General features: G+C 37.0%; 1 protein-coding gene across 1 annotated transcript in view; it reads left to right on the top strand.

Annotated features, from left to right (window-relative positions):
• Positions 1-18,569, top strand: part of TXNRD3 (thioredoxin reductase 3) — a 148,704-nt gene that overhangs the window by 112,964 nt on the left and 17,171 nt on the right. The window contains exons 10-12 of the mRNA XM_007950619.2: positions 8,716-8,792; positions 9,910-10,066; positions 16,199-16,306. Of these exons, the coding sequence (XP_007948810.2) occupies positions 8,716-8,792; positions 9,910-10,066; positions 16,199-16,306 (342 nt within the window). The remainder of the gene's footprint in view (positions 1-8,715; positions 8,793-9,909; positions 10,067-16,198; positions 16,307-18,569) is intronic.

Raw genomic sequence — 18,569 nt, 5'->3', positions numbered from 1 at the left:
AACTATCATTAGTGCTTTCTTCTGGGAAATTAGATGTTTTATACCTTTCTGCATTTGGATATTTTTTGCAGTATACATTGAATAGCTTTTATAATAAAAAACCACAATAAAGATAATTTCATTTTTTAAAACAAACAGTATAAAATCCTCCAAACAACATGAATAGTTCATGGGATACTTTGGATGGCAACAATTTTTTGAACTGATGATATTTGGATGCCAAAAATTATTTTGTAAACTCTAATTTGTAACTTACATGTAAACTGACATTTTTACTTTATATAATCTCTTATATATATGATTATTTTCATAGTTAAAAAAGTAAATGTAGTGAAGAGAGGATCAGCATAACTAAAACAAAACTAAAACTAAAGTCAACCATGTTGAGATTTTGATTGGAATTGCATTGGCTATATAGATCAGTTGGAAATAATTGACTTCTTTGTAATATCCAGCCTTCAGACCTTTTAACATGGTATATCTCTCTGTTAATTTAGATGGTCTTAATGATTCTCAACAAAGTTAATACATTTCTCTAGAGGGGTCAAGAATATCTGCTAGATTTATTCCTAGGTCTTTTGTGTATTTTTATGTGGTTATAAATGACATTTATTAAAAGGGTCATTATCTTTTTTTTTTTTTTTTACTTTTATTGTTGTGAAACCATAACACCAAGACATTCACCAACATAACAACTTCCACATTTACAGCTCAGGGACACTGATGACATTTTTCATGTTGTGCCACCATTATCGCTATCTTTTTCCAAATATTCCTTCACCATGAAAGCGTCATTATCTTTTAACTGTTTGTTGCTAGCATATAGAAAACCTATTGATATTTGTCTGTTGATGTGTTGTTGTTAGGTGCTGTCGAATCGGCTGACTCGTAGTGACCCTATATACAACAGAACAAATCACTGCGTATTCTGGTATTGATGTAGTGTTCAGTAATCTCATTAAAAGGAACTCTAGTGATGCAGCATTAAGTGTTTGGCAGCTAACCAAAAGGTTGGCAGTTCAAATCCACCAGCTGCTCCACAGAAAAAAGATATGGCAGTCTGCTTCTGTAAAGATTTACAGGCTTGGAAACTTTATAGGGCAGTTCTGCCCTGTCCTATGAGGTCTCTATGAGGTAGAATTGACTTGATGACAATGGTTTTGGGTTTTTTTAAATCTTGCTAAGCTTTTATTTAATATCCTCAGACTAATTTACATTTTCTATGTATGCATATTATCTGTGAATAATAGTTCCATTTCTTACTGTTTTTCTCTTTATTTCTTTTTCTTGTGTAAGGACACTAGCTAGGACTTCCAGTACAGTATTGAGTAGAAATGGCAATGTTGTTGTTGTTATGTGCCGTCAAGTCAGACCCGACTCATAGCGACCCCTCCTTGGGTTGCTGAGGCAGTATCACTACAGAAGTAGATTGCCCAACCTTCCTTCTGAGGAATGGCTTTTGGGTTTGAACCACCAGCCTTCTGGTTAGCAGTCAAGTGCCTCAGGCACTATGCTACCAGAGCTCCTAGAAATTGCAATAATAAACATTTTTGTCTTGTACTCTATTTTAAAAGACGAGTTTTCATTGTTTCATCATTAAACAGTAGTGTTTTCTGTAGGGTTTTGGTAGGTACTCTTTAAAAAAAAAATTACTTAATTTTGGTGGCAATATATATAACCAAATATATATTAGTTCACAATTTCTATATGTGCAGTTCAATGACATTGTTTATATACTTCACATTGCATCTCCTTTCATCACCATTAATTTAAACTCTCTGCCCCTTAAAATTCCCATATGAGCTCTAGATTAACTATTGTCAGTTTAAACTCATCTTCTTTATAAGAGCACAGTGCTCAAAGCAAACATTCTTTATTAATTGAGCTACACTGTTGTTTAGTTTGACGATAACTTCATGGGATAGTTTCAGTCAAAGTTTAAAGATTATCTCTGGGCAATAGATTTAGGGGTTCCCCCAGTCTCAGTAGATAAGTAAGTCTTGTTTTTTGGTTGTCGTTAGGTATTGTTGAGTTGATTTAGACCCATGGCGATCCTGTGTAGAGAATACTGCCTAGTACTATGCCATCCTCACGGTCGTTGCCATGCTTAAGCCCATCGTCACAGCCACTTTGTAAATCTGTCTTGTCGAGGGTCTTCCTCTTTTTCACTGACCCTCTACTTTGCACAGCATGACAGCACCCATTTCATGATGGACAGCTCAGGCCACATGGTGACTTCGTGGTCTGTAGTTAGGTGCTCATTCTCTGCCAAGGCCCAGTAACAAGCCAAAAGCTGTTTCTAAAAAGGAGAGTAGTTATCTGCAGAGGACAGTAGGGTTTCGCTCCAAAATCCTATGAATTTTCACTATGATTCATCAGTGGGGGCCTGCCAAAGACTCCATACAGCATCTCTTATCTGCCATGGACACTTTAAGCACCATTGGATCAGCAGGTCATATGGCCCAAGATGTAGAGTGACTTGCATAGCAGCCTGAACATGTTGCAGAGCCTTTTCTTATTCTGGGCCCCATTCAAAACTAGCAGCTTTTCAAGTCACTTGATAAATAGGCCAAAGCACGCCAAAATGAGGGATAGGTTGCCTCCAAAATCCAATGATGGCCACCAAGTACTGCATCTCCTTTTTAATTGTGGGAGATCCCAGATGCAGTAACTTATCCTTCACTATAGTAGGAATATCTCGACATGCCACATACCACTGGACCCCTAGAAATTTCACTGAGGTGGAAGGCACCTGAATTTTTGATGGGTTAATTTCCCACCCTTTAGCACACAAGTATCTTACTGATAAGCCTAGAGTCTTTGATACTTCTTCTTTACTAGGTCCAATCAGCATAGTGTCATCAATGTAATTGACCAGTGTGATGTCTTATGGAAGGGAAAGGTGACCAAGGTCCCTGTGGACTAAATTATGTTATGAGCTAGCTTAAATAGTGTTGAAGAAATGATATACCCTGGAGATGGGACTGTTTGCTAGCTAAAGGTAAACTGTTTCTGGTGATCCTTTGAAACCAGAATTGAGAAAAAGGCATTGGCCAGATCAGTAGTTGTGAACCAGTACCAGGAGATATATTAATTTGCTCAAGCAATGAAACCACATCAGAAACAGCAGTTGCAATTGGAGTCACTACCTTATCCAGGTTAAGTTTACCATAACCCACTGTCGTTCTCCAAGATAGAACCATTTTTTTACATAGGCCAAATAGGCAGGTTAAATGGGAGTGGGGTGGTAATCACCACCCTTGCATCTTTCAAGTCCTTGATGGTGGCAGTAATCTGTGCCATTCCTCTAGGAATGCAGTATTACTTTTGGTTTACTACTTTCCTAGGTAAGTTCTTATGGCTTCCACTTGGCTTTTCCTACCATAGTAGCCCTTATGCTACATGTCAGGAATCTATTATGGGGTTCTGCCAGTTGCTGAGTATGTCTATTCCAATTATACATTCTGAACTGGGGAAATCACTACTAGATGGATTTGGGACCCACTGTACCCACTGTGAGATGGACCTGAGCCAAGATTTCATTAACAACTTCACCACCATATGCCCTCACAGACTAATGGGTCACAGTGACACTTTGGGTCTCCTGGAATTAGTGTCAACTCAGAGCCAGTGTCCAGTAATCCCCCCAAAAATCTGATTATTTCTTTTTCCCCAATGAACAGTCACTCACATAAAAGCCATACATCCCTTTGGGGAAAGCTGGGAGAAAGATCAACAGTATAATTTTTGGCAGTATAGTAGGTCCTTCCTCAGGAGGACCTGACTTCCTCTTCATTCAAGGGTTGTGCGTCTATAAACTGTCTCAAGTCTGGGAATTGACTGAGGTGCCATGATTCTGTATTCTGACAATTTGAATTAGACTGCTGTTCACTTGACCTAGAATTCTTCCTCTTGTACACATCAAGTAAATGCTTGGTAGATTTCCTTTTATTTCACCCCTAGGGACACAAAGCCTAAGCAGCTAATGCCATAAGTCGGTATAAGTCAGATGATTCTGGTTACTGCTTTTACTCTTCTGTCCATTATGGTGACCATACTCACCTTGTTTTTGTCTATTAAATGCTGCCATTTGGCCCCTGCCACCATAGGGTCCAATCAGCCCTGTTGTAGTTAGGTGTCTCAATTCAATTAGAGCAGTTCCCACTGTCAAATCTGGCTTATATAAAATAGCAATCACAGCAGTCTTAAAGAATGCTGGGGCTCTTTTCACAGATTTGTTCCTCACCATTGTGGTAAAAGGTGTGTCCTCTGTGTGCTCGCTGTATGTGTGGGTCTGTGAGTTTAATCTGATAAATCTACCCTAACAATCTGATAAATCCACTCTACTATGCCAATTTCCCTAAGTCTTTGGATACCTTCTTCTACAGTATACTGAGGCAGGTCTAGTACTTCACCTTAACTTAATAAGGCCACTGCATAATCCATGCTTCAGTAAACCAACCAAATAAACTGTTAGATCCTTTCCTAACCTGTCAAGCTGAAACATTGATGGAAGAATCTGTGCTTAGTGAACCCAAATCAGTAAACTCAGATTGATTCAACTTTATGTTTCTTGCACCATTATCCCTTGCTTAATAGCTATGTCCATATATATTCTCTAGGTTTCTATTTGTACATATTAGAAAAATCAAGTAGTTGTTCTGGAGTGTAAAGTACTGGGTCACAATTTATAATTTACCTTTTGGGGCACCCCTCAATTTGTCTAGTTACAGGTCTAGAAGTAACAGTGGGTGGTGGGAGTGGTTCCTGGGAACATTCAGCAATGTCTTGTAAGGCACATGCCTCAGGCTGTGCCCTAGGTGATATCTCAGACAATGACACATTAGGCACAGATGGGTATTCCAAGTTTCAGGATTCCATTTCTTCCTAATCAGTGCCCTCACGTTAACTTCAGAAGCCATTTGAGGTTGGAAATTCAATTGGTGTTATAACTCACTAACTCTTATGTTAAGGTTCTGGTTGGTTTTTGGCAACATCAACTGTCTTACGAGAAATAAGGCTTTCTTTCAGGGCACAAGTGGAGACATTGAGATTTTCTATATAGTGCTTGAGCTATGACTCTGAAGCTGTGAACTCATCTCGGTCTTTTACCAGTTTGTCTTTCAGAAGTAGGATAAATCATCTACTTCCTTATACTTCTTATTCTGACAGAATTGCAGAAAAGTATCAAACATTCGCTCACCCAAAGCCTCACTTCCCACCTATCCTTGATATATTGGTGGTGCTATGTTGTGTATTAATATTTCCACCTCTCTCTATGGATTAGCAGGGCCCTCATTACTAAAGGAAGCAGAGTCATTGGCGCCTTTAAGATTAATCATACTTGAGAAACAACTTAGAAGAATCATCCTTATGATTTTATTTCTCTAGAACCACTCTAAGTACCAAATACCTTTGGCTGTATTCTATAGAGAAGCAAAACAAGTGAAGCTTGTGCATGTATGTGTATATATACGTGTGCATACACACACACACACACACACACACACACACATGAAGAGAGAGAGAGAAAGAAATTATCTCAAGGCAATGGCTAATGGAGTTGTAGAGGCCAGCAAGTTCCAAGTCTGCGTGTCAGACATCAATCTTCGGGCTTCTCCTGACTCACATTGCTGCAGGAGTTGGTGAACCCGTGGTCGGCAGGCAATAAAGCAGGCTACTGGCTTTGGAGGTTAACAAATCTAAGGCCCAAAGGTAGGATGGCAGGCTTTTGATGTTTTCTGCATCATTCAATTTTTGCCTATCTGGATAAGAACATATTCTAGATGTTGTATAAATGGAAGCATACAGTATTCATTCCTTGGTATCTGGCTTATTTTATTCAGAACATTGTTTTTAAGATAAATCCATATAGCTGTACATGTCAGTAGTTAGTTCTTTTTATTGCTGAGTAGTATCCCACATTGTTTGTCCATTTGCCTGTAAATGCTTACTAAGGTCGGTTTCAGTTTGGACTATTATGATTGAAACTGCTTTGAAGATTTCTTGTGTTAGACTTTATGTGAATGCATATTTTAATTTCTCTTTGATAAATACTTAGGAGTGAAATTACTTTATAATAGGATAGTATGTATATTTAACTTTTTGACTATATCATTGTATACTTCTATCAGTCATGTCTGATGTCTCTTATGGTTTTGTATCCTACCAGCATTTGGGGTTGTTATGCTTTTTCATCCCAGCCATTCTAGTGGATGTGTTTAGTATCTTATTATGGTTTTAATTTACATTTTCCTGATAACTAATGATGTTGATCAATTTTCATGTGCTTTTTGGTCATTTATTCATCTTTCCTTAGGAAATGTCTGTTCAAGACTGTGGCTTATTTATTTATTTAGTGTTCCTTCAGGTTTTATTCTTGAATTGCAGGAGTTAAGTCCTTTGTCAGATATATATATTGTGACTATTTTCTTCCATCTGTGATATGCCTGTTTATTTTTTAATGTCTTGTTTTCGTGAACCAAACTCACTGCTATCAAGTCATTTCTGACTGAGTGACCCCCATTGGGTTTTCAAGGAGAAGACTGCCTCATTTTTCTTCTGCGGAGTGGCTGGTAGGTTCAAACCACTGACCTTTTGGTAGGAAGCCAAATAAATGCCTTCACCACTACACCACCAGAACTCTTTTTTGATGAACAGTAGTTTTTAAATTTTCATACCATTCCATTTATTAATATTTTCTTGTATGATTAATGCTTTCTTTGTGTTCTAAGAAATCTTTGCTTGCCAAAGGTCATGAAGATATTCTTTGTTTTCTTCATGAAGCTTTAAATTTTTATCTTTTATATTTAGGTCTGAAGTCCATCTTGCATTAATTTTTGAGTATAGTATGAGGTAGGAATTGAGTTTCTTTTATTTACATATGGATATCCAGCACCATTTGTTGATAAGACTTCACTTTCTTCACTGAATTCTTTTAGTGCTTTTGTTGAAATCATTTGACAGTGGTTAAACAGCTGTGAGTCTATTTTTGCACTCTTTGTTCTGTCCTATTCACTGTCTGTCCTTTCACCTATATCACATTATTGAGATAAGTGAGCTTTGTAGTATGTTCTAGATCAGGTAGAATAAGTTCTCCAGTTTATTTATGTCCTTTGCATTTCCATGTAAATTTTAAAAGCAGTTCATCAGTTTCTACAGAAAGCTTGCTGGGGATTTGATTGGGATTATATTGACTATATAGATCAATTTGGAAGAACTGACATCTTAACAGTATTAATATTTCCAATACATAAACATCATATAGCTTTCCATTTATTTAAGTTTTCTTCGATTTCTCAGCAATGTTTTATCATTTCATTGTAGAAGTCCTTTACACATCTTGTTAAATTTATCTGTAAGGATTTTTTTTGTGTGTGTTATTTTAAGTGATAGCTTTTTAAATTTTAAGTTCTACTTAGAAATAGAAATAAGTTTTGTATATTGACTTTGTGTTCTGCAGACTTGTTAAATCCATTTACTAGTTCTAGTAACTTCTCACAATTTTTATGTATAAAATTTTGTCTGCAAATAAAAAGTCTTGCTTCTTCCTTTCAGTCTACAGGCTTTTTATTTTGTTTTCTTACCTTGTTGCATTGGTTAAGACCTCCAGTGCAATGCTCATTAGAAACTGAGAGTGGGGCAGGATCCTTGTCTAGCTCTCAGTCTTAGTAGTGAAGCATTTAGTCTTTCACCATTGCTATGACGTGAACTGAAGATTTTATGGGTGCTCCTTATTGGGTTGAGGAAGTTTTATTTCTAGCATGCTGAGGGTTTTTTTTTTTTTAAATCATGAATAGATTTTGAATTTTGTTGAGTGGTTTTTTTGCAATATTTTTTTGCAATATTTCAATAGAAATTTTATGTTTTTTGTCATTATATGAATTACATTGATTCATTTTTGTGTGTTAAGCCATCTTTGCATTTTTAATACAAATCCCAGTTGGTCATAATGAATTATCATTTCTATGTATTGTTATACTGAGTTTGATTTTTTTGGGGGGGGCGGTTTGTACGTGATTTACTAACATTTGTTAAGGATTGTAACATATGTGTTGATGAGGAATATTAGTCTTTTTTTTTTTTTTTTGTTAATGTCCTTGTCTGATTTTAATATCAGGGTATGTTGGCCTTACAAAAGGAGTTGGAAAGTGTTCCTTCTTATTGTTTTTTCTAGAACAATTTGTGTAGCATTAATATTATTTCTTTCTTAACTGTTCAATAGACTTTCCCACTGAAGCCATGTGGGTCTGGAGTTAATTTATGAGAGGTTTACAAATAGTGAATAAAACCAGATGCTGTTGAGTGAACTCTAACTTATGATGACTCCAAGTGTGTCATATTAGAACCATGCTCCATAGGGTTTTCAGTGACTGATTTTTTGCAGATAGACCATCAGGCCTTTCTTCCGAGGCACCTCTGAGTGGAGTTGAACTGCCAGTCTTTCAGTTAGCAGCCAAGTGGGTTAACTGTTTGTACCACCCAGGACTCCAAATTGTGAATATAGAATGGATAGAGAATTATTCAGATTTTGAAATTATTCAGAATTTGAAAAATTGTCTTTTACAATTAACTTATTTATGTAAGTTATCAAATTTATTAGCATAAGTTGTTCACCGTATTCCATTTTTATCCTTTTAATGTCAATAGGATCTATGTTCTCACTGTTCCTCCTAATAGTGATAGTTTGTGTGTTTTTGCAATCTGTGAATACAGGTTTTGTTAGCAATTGGTCGTGACTCCTGTACAAGAAAAATTGGCTTGGAGAAGATAGGTGTGAAAATCAATGAGAAGTAAGTATATATGGGCTAATTGTACTATATAAACCAAAATTTACAACATAGTCCACTTTGAAATTCTCATTTAATTACTAAGATGTAAAAATGTTAATGCTTTAAATTTATCTTGGGGACAGTGGTAGCTCAGTGGTAGAATTCTTGCCTTCCATGCAGGAGACCTGAGTTTGATTCTTGGCTAATACACCTCATGAGCAACTACCACTTGTCTGTCAGTGAAAGCTTCCATGCTTTTGTGGTGCTGAACAGGTTTCAGTGGAGCTTCCAGACTAAGATGGACTAGGAAGAAAGGCTTGGCAGTCTACTTCTGAAAATCAGCCAATGAAAACTCTTTGAATCACAATGGCCCTATCTGCAACCCATTCATTAATGGGATGGAACAGGACTAGGCAGTGTTTTGTCCCATTGTGCAAGGGGTCATTATGAGTTAGAGACTGACTCAGTGGCACCTAACAGCAGAAGCAGCTGCTAAAAGCAGCAGATTGATCTTTCAATAAATACTGTGTTAGCCTGTATTATCAGTTTTCTCATCAATCAATCAGTAATTCTTTATTGCATGCCTTAAAGAGCTCATGCATTAAATAGTGATTATAATAGTTATGGGAATATATTTGTCTGCTGTCTGTAATTTACAGTAAAGTTTTAAGTCCTTAATGAGAAAAGAAGAATTCCAAAGCTCTAAATGTGACTGTGTAGCATAGTGTCTAAGGCACTTGACTGCTAACCAGAAGGCTGGCGGTTCAAACCCACCAGCCACTCCTCGGAAGGAAGGTTGGGCAATCCTACTTCCGTAGTGATACTGCCTCGGAAACCCAAGGAGGGGTCGCTATGAGTCGGGGCCGACTCGATGGCATATAACAACAACAACAACAACAACAAAATGTGACTGTGGGGAAAGTCTGGAGAAATCCTAGGTATCCAAAAAATGTGCATGATTTCCACCAGTCAGAAAGACACTCTCTTCCATGGCTACTGAAATCCTTGTTATTTTAAATCATTGATCTTACAGACAATTGAATATTTAGGGGAGTTCTTTTTCTCTTTGAATAGTATTAGTCATCCAGCAGTATAGAGTTAGCTGTAATATATTTATTTCCTTTTCACAAACTAATAGGAGTGGCAAAATACCAGTAAATGATGTGGAACAAACCAATGTGCCCTATGTCTATGCTATTGGGGACATTTTGGAGGGTAAACCAGAGCTCACTCCTGTAGCCATACAGGCAGGCAAGCTGTTAGCTCGAAGACTTTTTGGAGGCCGTTTAGAAAAGGTAAGTTTCTTACTGTTGTTTTTGGGAATATATTTAGATGAAAATTATTTTAAAAATCAGCACAAATAAAACTTTTGTGCTAGTTTTCCAAGTAAAGAGTTCTACACAGATAGAATTTGCAGTTGACTTACTATTTACTAATGGAATTTAATAATTTTTTTTAAATATCTGCCATGTGTAATATGTTCTGCTGACTGATGTACAAAGGATTGGCCATGATTCCAGCTTCAGAGGGCTTAACAGGTTAAAGGGGGTCATGAGTCAGTCATGCACAGAATAAATTATACAGAATATCATGATGTGCCTAATAGTGCTATAAGCAAATTGCTGTAGGGTACAAAGTAGGAGTAATTGATTCTAATTGAAGAGCTAAGAAAAGTCTTTATAAGTCACTATAGTAGAAGAGCCCTCAGCATGGATCAGGACACCTGGGCTCAAGCCCTGACTTGAGTGCCTACTTAGTGTGGAAAGTTGATCCAGTCATTTAACTCCTCTGGATCTCAGTTTCATCATCTGCAAAACTAATAGTGTGAATCAGATGATTTCTAGTCTCTTCCACCTTTGGTATTCTTTGATCTTATCTTTGGGATAGGCTTTAATGATGAGTGATTCAAAATTGAGGAAGGAAATATGTTTTCAAGTAAGAAGATAACTTAAGTAAAAGCACAGAAATTGGAACTACTTAGTTTCTGAGGTCATGAGCAATCTTGTTCTCGACTGGGAGAAGTACTGCTCTCTGCATCAGGACCCTTTTTGGATATGTGGAGGCAGTGGCAGGTGAAGGGCCAACAGAGAGGTGGCCTTACTGGCATTTAGTCTCTGGGGACCTGGAATGCTAAATGTACTGTTATATACAAAAAAGAATTATCCTTCCTATCCAATTATCCTATCCAAAATGCAAATAACACTGTGTTTATGTAGGCAGAGTAATAGAGAAAACAATTGAGAATCAAGTTGGAAAATTAATTTGGTGCCAGATCACCAGAAATCTTTGATGTCACAATAAATTGGTATGACCTTCTGTAAACAGTGGTGAACTGTTGAAGACTGTTATTTCCCCCAACTTTTTTTTTTTTTTTAATAATATTATGTTTCAGGTGATGATTTCCACAGCAGTTTAGGTTTCCATTCAACAATTTCTGTACAGATTGTTCAGTGACATTGGTTACATTCTTTACAACATGTGAACATTCTCATTATTTCCATTCTGGTTGTTCCATTTCCATTAATCTAGTTTCTCTGCCCTCTTACATTTTTATCTTTAAATTGTTTGTTTATTGTTTGGCATAGATGATTTTTTAACAGGAGCACAGTACTTACTTATAGGTGATACTCATTATTTTGTAAGCCAGCTTGTTACTTAGCTATAAGATGACCTCAGCAATTACTTTTAGTTCAGTGTTTGAAGAGTATCTCAGGGCTGTTGTCTTGGGGAGTCCTCTAGTCTTAACTAGTCCAGTAAATCTGTTTTTTTATTTTTAAGTTTTATTCTTTTAAAGAATTTTAATTTATGTTCGTTCTTCTGTTCTGTCAGGATCCATCTATTATAGCCCTGATTAGAACAGTTGGTGGGAGCTCTGGTAGCATAGTGGCTAAGGTACTTGACTGCTAACCAGAAGGCTAGCGGTTCAAACCCACCAGCCACTCCTTGGAAAGAAGGTTGGGCAATCTACTTCTGTAGTGCTACTGCCTCAGAAACCCAAGGAGGGGTCGCTATGAGTTGGCTCGGACTCAGTGACACATAACAACAACAATAGAACAGTTGGTAAAGGTAGCCAGATACCATCTAGTTCTTCTGGTCTCAGGGGAGATGAGGTTTGTAGTCAGTGTAGACTATTTGTCCTATAGATTACACCTACCCCTTACTTACCGATTATCTCATAATCCAATATTTTGCATTTATGACAATAGTAAAAATTCTATTAGACTATCTTGCACATTAACAGTGTACCTCTGGCAGTAGTGAATGCCAAGGTGTGAGGCAACAATAACACTGGCTGTAATGGTTAAAGTTAAGTGTCAACTTGGCCTAGCCATGATTCTCTGTGGTTTGGCAGTTATGTAATGATGTAATTTGACACTTGTGTGTAATGATATAGTCATCCTCCATTTTGTGTTCTGATGTGGTCATCCTCCATTTTTGCATAACAACCTGGTCTTTGGAACCTAACCATGTTGATAAGTGAGGACTAAATGTAGTTTCTTCTTGGATCTTTGGTTTCCTTCTTTCTCTTTTGCTCCAGACAAATAGAAGCCAATTGTTGTATCTTAGATGATGCTTGCAAGTTTTTAAGACCCCAGCCACTACTCATCAAACTAGTATGTAGAGCATAACTTTATGAACTATATTATGCCAGTTGACTGAGATGTTCCATTCAACTGTGGTCCTAAGGCTTCAAACCCAGAAAACCAATCCTGTGAGGTGTCTGGTTATATCTAAGAAGTATTTCTAACTGTGCCTCCTATGTGCTTTATTCTATATATAGAATATACATACATACAGTGACATAGATGCATATACATATGCATATATCTTTATACACACACATATATACTCATATACATACCTATATACGCGTATGCCTACCTACATACATATATACCCACACATATATTTTTTGGTTGTTTTTGCTGTTGTTTCAAAATTATATATGCCCACAGAAATTACCAGCAGATCTCTTCTTGTATAATTTTTAGTGACATTGTTACCTTTGTCAGGGTGTGTACACTTTACTCTCATTTTGTGTTACCTTTTCCATCACGAGAAATAACAAGTGTTTACTATATAGACAGTGAATTCCCTCTCCCTTCCTTCCCTGGTAACCACTAATGAACATTAGTTTCTATGTAGTTATCTGTTCATGTGATTTCATAAAAATGAGAATGTACAATATTTGTTTTTTTGTAACTAACTTATTTTGGTCAACATAATGTCCTCCAGGTTCATATATGTTCCAAGATGTTTTAGGAGCTCATTTTTCTTTATGCTGAGTAATATTTCATTGTCCCACAACTTTTTATCTAGAAAGAAATCACAGAAATGCTAAAGAATAATAAAACAATCACCCATAATATGACTTTCATCCAGATTCCCCACTTATTATCATCTGACCATTTTTTTTTTTTATCTCTTTCTCTTTTTCTGAATGTGTATATTTATCTTTTGTACATGTATTTATCTTTTGCTTTTTGCTGACTTTTTGAAGTGGCAAACATCACTAATGTTTACCCACATGCATCTCCTAACAAGGAAATTTATTACCATAAGCACAATTCCATTATCATATTTGAGAAAATCAGCAAAAAATCATTAATATTCAGATTTCCTCAATTGTCCATTATAAGTGTATGTACATATGTATTTTGGTTCACACATGACATTTTACTCTTACAATTCTTCATTATCTTTGAATCTGATGCTCTCCTTGGCTTTATTTATGTATATGTTGGTTTATTTTTCATGACATTGATTCTTAGATGAATCCAGGCTAATTTTCTTGTTGAATGTCCCACATTCTAGATTCAAAAAATTGTTTTCTGATGATTAGGCTCAGATTGAACATTTTTGGCAGATACTGTCTATAACAGATGTATGCTGCTTATGTCATTAAACCAGGTGGCTGACAAGGTAGTGAATGAAAACCTTGTGAGTAATGGCCATAGTTAGGAGAAATTAGAAATCAGTAACATATGTAAGGTATGAATAAAGAGACTCATTTCAACATTTTTACATGTACAATTCACTGACAGTAATTACATTCATCTTGTGCAGCCATCACTACAGGACTGAGCTAGGCAGCAGGTAGGAGAGGATTAATTAAGCTCAAGTGGAAGAGATAGTATAAGATGTGGAGAAATAATTTCAGGTGAAAGAGGAACAAATTAGATGGGTGAACAAGCTAAACAATTATGTATGTCTAAATGGAGAGTGTATCCAAGATCATATACAGGGTTGGCAGAAAATGGGCCTCTCGAAGAGTATGAAGGGATGGACACTGGGAGGAGGTAACTATGGGGAGGAAGTGGGAGGGGAGCTGCTGCATTGTAAATTTTGGTCAATGACATGAGACAAAGTATATGTGAACTGCTGTATGAAAAGTGAATTTACTCTGTAAATCTTCACCCAAATCCTAATAAAAAAAAAAAAAAAAAAGAGGAACAAATTGAGGAATTTCATTTCACTTCTTCCTAATTGATATAAAGCAGGAGACAAAGTCACCTGTCAAGAATGAGAGGCCTCCACTGTAAGCCATGAAATATGGGTCAGCTGCCAGTCAATAAAAGGATTGGCAGGCAACATTCCAGGGCTTAAGAGAAGTCAGAAAGTCTTAAGGCATTCCACATGTAATTTTCCTTAGCCAAGGTAGAAACAAGAAAATAAATACTTGGCTTACCCATGATTTTTTAGGCTATAAACTTGAAATAGTATAAAAGCATGTAAATGAAAGGATCTAGACTGATGGAGAAGCTACTCAATGTTGTACACAAATCATTTCATTGATTTGGGGATCCCTGGTGGTTGTATTTTTTTTCTTTGCTGTTGAATAACAAATACTGGAAACTCATTCAAACTAGGCTAATTGAGGAAATTTGTTATAAGAATCACATAGAATAATAAGTAGACTTGTACAATACTTCAAACAAGAGCTATAATAGGACCAGGTCTCACTGAAATTGGAACTCGGGCTAGGTTTGGGGTCAAGGCTGCTCTGAGACATCAGCAACAGCAGATAGAAAAAGTTTACAACATGCTCTTCCTAGCGTAACTTGGCTGCAATTCTGCAGGCCTGTTTCTTCTTGTCCCATTACCATCTGGAGAATTCTTTCTTTCCTTCTAGTTAATTTTTCTGCAAAATAAAGAATTTGATTGACCAAGCTCACCTTTTTCTGCCATTCCATAGATTTCTAGCCAGCTTACATATTAGCTTTGTTTGGTTAGGTGCCTATCCATGATTGCATCACCTATAACTGTCTGACAGGGCTTGGAGGGGAACATACAGTACTGTGGGCAGTGACTGTCATCTGTAGTTGTACCTTCCATCCTTTTTCTACAGTTTCCTTTCCATGCATACAGTTTTAACAATGCCTTCACCAATGTGTTATTCTGACTTTTAACCCACATTATCACAGGAATGCAGCCTGTAGTTGCAGTTCTTTCCCACAGATACCACCACATGAGCTGCTGCAAAAACTGCATGTCATTTTCAGAGTCTCCAATCTTCTGGTGATGCCAAGCCATGCTCTTCTTTAGTCTGATAAGGATTCTGAAGGTGGTTCTGTCTGAACCATGGGGCTTTTAAAATTAGCTATACTCACATAGGGAACACTATAGAGACAGAAAATAGATTAGTGGTTGCTTAGGGATGGGGTGGAGTGGAAGCGTAGGAGGGTGATAGATAAAGAGTATGGAATTTCTTTTTGAGGTCATGAAAATCTTCTAAAATTGACTGTGGTGATGTTGTACATGTTAGAGTAGACTAAAAACATTGAATTGTACACTTATGAGTGAATTGTGTAATATGTGAATTATATCTCAATAAAACTGTTAAAAATATATGATTACCCATGTTCATCCTGGCCCCCATGGTGTATTGGGCCCTGTCTTCCTCACACATGTGCCATTTCCCCTTGACAGTCAAAGACAACCACTCAGTCCAACACTGTGGAGCTTATAATTTACTTGTCTTCTCCAGTGGCACAAGGAATATGAAATGGCCTAGTCAGTGGTGGCCTCAGCTTTTGCTATAATAGAATATTTATAGCTCATCTGATAGAAGAAGTGCTCCAGGAGAGTGACATCCAGAATCATAGGGACAGAGAGAGACCCTACTTCAGAGTGTCTTTAGGGACAGCCCGGGGGCACCACCTCCCCCTCTATCTTTTGGTATTTAGACTTCTGAATTTGAGCTCTGGGAGAGCTGATCCCATTGTTGATTGCTGGCCAGTGTGTGGAGATTCTGCTCTGAGTCAGATGCTCTTCCCCGGTCTCAGTTAGTACAACATAATTGCCCTGAAATTTTTGGTGTTGTAAGAATCAGTTACACTGAGCTAGATTTACTTAAATGTATTTAATGTAGCTTTTTGTTGTAAAAAGTGCCATAAAATAAAAGAATGTAATTTGTTTTCTTGCAGTGTGATTATATTAATGTTCCAACGACAGTGTTTACTCCTTTGGAATATGGTTGCTGTGGATTGTCTGAAGAGAAAGCTATTGAAGTATATAAAAAAGAAAATCTAGAAGTAAGATTGTGTTTTATTTTTAAGAATTTTTTCATTTAAGCAGCCTTTTGTCTTCACAGTAACTGTTTTGTTGTTTTGTAAGTTCTAACCTGATTATGAAAGGAGCTCTGGTGGCGTAGTGGGTAGGGTATTTGGCTGCTAACCACAAGGTCTATGGTTCAAACCTACCAGCTGCTCCATGGGAGGAAGATGAGGCAATCTACTTTGTAAAGATTTACAGTCTCGGAACTAATGGGGGTTACTGTGAGTTGGAATCAACTCAATGGCAGTTGAGTTTGGTTTGTGATAGTTATATTCTAAGAAATCATATTCCTAGATTAGGAATTGGCAGAGAATTAGAAACTAAGTAATTTAACCCTGACTTTCTAACAAAATAAGAATATGGACGGGGAAAGAGTGAACTATAATGTATAAGAATTTTGGGATATAGATAATAAAAGTAAAATGAACAAGCTTATACAAGGAAGTGAAAGTTACTATAAAAACTTCTGGCAGTCCAGGAGTAGGAATGTATCAAGGCCTTAGGAAGGCACAAGAACCTGGAATTTGAAGACCATCTCAACTTTCTCTTAATTTCTTACTTTTGCCTGGGCTTTATATATGTTTTTGTATATGCACACAGTTCATTCTTCTGATTTGCAGACTATTTGTCCCCAGAGTGCAGGTAGCAGCTAAAATATGACTTTTCTTCTCCCAAATTTATCCAGTAATTCTGGTCTTCAAAGGAACTGATTTGACTCATTGTTTCTCAGTCTCAGTTCCACACTATTGGAGAACACATTTAATTGATCTGAATTGGGTCAGGTGTCTATCCACTTTCATTTGACAGGGCTAATAGCCAAGATCATGTCATATCATATGGCTCTGGTAGTCTACACTATTAATGGACTTGAGGTGTGTAAGGCAAACAGCTCCCAGGATGGTTGGCCTGTAATAGAGTGTTCAGGCTTTCAGAAAGATATTCTCTACAAACATTTATTTCCAGCTCTCCTTTACACCTGCCTGCTTTTCCCTGCCCAATCCCATGAAAGGTGCATGAGAGAAAGAATATAGAAGGTGTACCCTAGATAAAGGAGTATCTTTATAGGAAACAAGTTCCTCAAGTTTTTGAGATTAAGATCTTTTTCCTAAGGTTCATTGCAGATGTACTTGCCTATTTTTTGTACTTTAACAGGACTGAAAATTTGATCTAAGATTTAAAAAGTTCCTATTACCATGGTGTTTGAAGAAGCCTCTTAAAAATACATGCTTGTTTTAAATTTTTTCTTTTTTAAGTGAGGAAATCAAAGTGAAAAAATGAAGGTAGGATAACTGACATTGTGTTGGAAGAAAAATTAATAATTTGTTTACAAAATTCATGTATTAAAGTCATATAGATTTGCTTTGGAATTTAACTAACTAACTAACTAAATAAATAACTCTAAGTGTCCTTAGTGAAGGAGGGAGAAATGAGAGAGATTTCTTCATACTCTTATAAAAGGGATATAATGATACAGTGAATGTTGTTATTGTTAGGTGCAATTATGTCATTTCCAACGTAGCAACCCTGTGTACAACAGAGCAAAACACTGCCCAGTCCTGTGCCATCCTGACAGTCATTGTTATGTTTGAGCCAGTCCCACCCCCACAAGGGTGCCATGTCCCTTATTTACATTGTTAACAAGCTGTCCAATTCCCTTGGTGAGCCACAAGCACCTCACATTTGCATAGACTTCAGGGGATAGTTTCAGTTCAACATTTGAAGAGCAACTCAGGGTCATAGTCTTAGGCACTCCTCCAGCATCACTGGGTCCACATTTTTCCACATATTTCTCCCTTTTTACGAGGATTCGTTTACTGTGTTCTTGATTAGAAATTTCAGTGTTGTTAGCCAGTCACCATTTAGTTGTTCTGGTCTCGAGGTGAAGGAGGCAGTAATTCACGCAGACAGTCCTGTAGTCCATTTTCTTCTCTCACTCTTTTGGGTTTCCTTCTTTCTCTTTTGTTCCAGACTAATAGAGACCAGTAGTTGTATCTTCCGTGGCCACTTGTAGATTTTAAGATCCCAGACACAACTGGGAAGTAGAACATAAACATTATGAATTATATTATGCCAATTGACTGCATTGTCCCACAGACCATGATCCTAAGTCCCCAAACCAAGATAACTAATTCCATGAGGTGATTTGTTATGCCTACTTAATATCAGCAAATGTAGCCCCCTCCCTCTTTTTTTTTTTTTGTTGTTGTTGTTGTCATGCTATGCACAACCTGGTATATGCCC

The sequence above is a fragment of the Orycteropus afer genome, unplaced genomic scaffold (assembly GCF_000298275.1).
Source record: "Orycteropus afer afer isolate SDZICR_OR568_19922 unplaced genomic scaffold, OryAfe1.0 scaffold00282, whole genome shotgun sequence".
Lineage (NCBI taxonomy): Eukaryota > Metazoa > Chordata > Mammalia > Tubulidentata > Orycteropodidae > Orycteropus > Orycteropus afer.
This window is presented reverse-complemented; position numbering and strand designations above follow the sequence as displayed.